This window comes from Acanthisitta chloris, unplaced genomic scaffold, assembly GCF_000695815.1.
Source record: "Acanthisitta chloris isolate BGI_N310 unplaced genomic scaffold, ASM69581v1 scaffold23367, whole genome shotgun sequence".
NCBI classification, from domain to species: domain Eukaryota; kingdom Metazoa; phylum Chordata; class Aves; order Passeriformes; family Acanthisittidae; genus Acanthisitta; species Acanthisitta chloris.
Window position 1 is genome coordinate 1 of NW_008682391.1, and position 2456 is coordinate 2456.

Below are 2456 nucleotides of genomic sequence, written 5' to 3' on the forward strand. Positions count from 1 at the left end.
ATAAAAAGTGGAAAATCTTGTAAATAACAGCAGGGCAGGCCCAGGAGCAGTGCCAGGTGTTTGAACCCCCCCAGACTCTTTTTCTTTCAATTGTGTCACCAGACAAGACACATTTCTAAACACCTGACCTAAAACTTGCTCTTCCCACACATATTCTCCTTGGTCTGTAATCTGTAGATTATCTGTTAATCTCCCACTAGTTCCAGATCATAACATTGCACTTTGACATGCTGGCACGATTGCAGCCAAAATGAAGTTTAATGCCCACATTAGCTCTTTTAAGGTAGGACCCACCCCAGCAGCAACATTAAATACCATTGTGAGACTGTGATGAAACGAGAAGGTGAATTTGGGGGTTCATCAGTTTGTCTTCATGTTTCAGGGCTGATGTTCTCATAGTTAAGTGAAAAAAAGAAAGCAGATAAGAGCTGTCTCCAGATACCTCAAGAGGTGATGCTTAATGACACTTATCATAGAATCATAGAATCAACCGAGTTGGAAAAGACCTCCAAGATCATCAAGTCTAACCCTACCGTGGTTACTCGAGAACCGAACTAAGTGCCACATCCAGTCTCATCTGGAGAACCTCCAGGGACGCTGAATCTACCACCTCCCTGGGCAGCACATTCCAATGCCTGATTACTCTCTCTGGAAAAAATCTCTTCCTAATATCCAGCCTCTCCTGGCAGAGCCTGGCAGAGGTCTGTGCCCTCTTGTGCTGCTGCTGGTTTCCTGGGAGAAGGGACTGACCCCCACCTGACTCCAGCCTCCTTTCAGGGAGTTGTAGAGGGACCACTAAAGACTATTTGCAAGAGACCTAATAATGTGAAAAAAACCCATCCCAAACCCACTGCTCATAAACTGAAATTCAGCATTCAGGTTTCCAGATCTACACCTTGCCCACAAAAATCTATTCCCCATAATTGTTGAAATCTGTTAGTAGGGGTGAAGGACAGTAATTAGCTACCATGGGCTAATGCCGTGAAAAGCAGAAGTATAAACAGTTTTTTGACAGCAGTGAGACCAGGGCCCTTGTGTTACTGAAATGTGCCCTTTTTGCAATGTTTCCATCTTGCAGAGAAGTTGTTACTTTCAACCACTTCCTGGAGGAAGCAGCAGAGAAAGAATTGCGGGGAAAAGCCAGGCTCCAGCATTTCATTGAGAACCTGTTGCAGCGCGTGGATCTGGCAGAGAGGCAGCTAGAATATTACCAAAATCAGCAGATGGTGTGCAACAACACCGACGTCAGTGAGCACGTGGTAAGCCAGCCCAGTCCTTCCCTTTCCTGTCACCCTTCCCTGGAGGGGGGAAAGTACTTGAGCTTGAATATGGGTGGGCTCAGTGGGTCAGGCTAATTGCTGCTCCAGACAGACATGCATATATATATATACATATATATATATACACGCATATAGAAAATGTTTTTTCAGGTGTGTTTTGTTTATGTTTGTTGTGGTGTAACCCCAGCAGCCACCAAGAACCACGCAGCCACTCACACACTCCCCCACCAACGGGATGGGGAGAGACTCAGAAGGGTAAAAGCTAGAAAAACTCATAGGTTGAGATAAAGACAGTTTAATAGAGAAAGCAAAAGCTGCACACACAAGCAAAGCAAAACAAGGAATTAATTCGCTGCTTCCCACAGGCAGGAGGTGTTCAGCCATCTCTAGGATAGTAGGCCCCATCACGCATAACTGTTCCTTGGGAAGACAAACACCATCACTCCAGATGTCCCTCCTTCCTCCTTCTTCCTCCCACCTTATATACTGAGCATGATGTCCTATGGTATGGAATATCCCTTGGGTCAGTTTGGGTCACCTGTCCCAGCTGTGTCTCCTCCCAATCTCCCATGCATCCCCAGCTCCCTTGCCAGTGTGGCAGTACAGAAAGCAGCAAAGGCCTTGGCTCTGTGTGAGCTCTGCTCAGCAACAACAAAAACATCTCTGCATTATCAACTCTGTGTTCTGCACAAATCCAAAACATAGCTCCATACTAGCCACTGGGAAGAAAGTTAACTCTACTTCAGCCTAAACCAGCACAGTGTTTTAAACTGCCACTTTGTACGAGTGAAGGGAGCAGAGAGCATAAGAGCAGCAATAGCCAAAGATGGCAAAGGGAGAGTAGAGAATAACAAAATATTTGACAGATACTTAAAAATTTTTCCAGCTTTGGCTATTGCTGTTGTTCCATTTGCCACAAACACTTTCGGTTAGCAACATGGCAGTTTTGAGGGGATGTCTAAAGGTTTCAGTGAAGTCATGGATCCATATAGATGACGTGTCAGCCTGCTGGCAAACTGGCTTGCTTTTGATAGTTACCTATCATGGGACTCTTAGGAATGGTGAATGGATTCCCCCCATGGAGTTAGAAACCAAAGCTGTCCGAATATTGCTTTTTGAAATAGATTATTTCTTTAGAAGCCCTCATTTTTAATACCTAAACTCAGTATTTTCCCT

General features: G+C 45.0%; 1 protein-coding gene across 1 annotated transcript in view; it reads left to right on the forward strand.

Annotated features, from left to right (window-relative positions):
- Window positions 1-1078: 1078 nt before the first annotated feature.
- Window positions 1079-2456, forward strand: part of LOC103805856 (protein ZNF365-like) — a gene marked incomplete at its 5' end in the record, with an annotated part of 5719 nt that continues 4341 nt past the window's right edge. Inside the window, one exon of the mRNA XM_009078518.1 lies at window positions 1079-1259. Coding sequence (XP_009076766.1) covers window positions 1079-1259 — 181 coding nt within the window. The remainder of the gene's footprint in view (window positions 1260-2456) is intronic.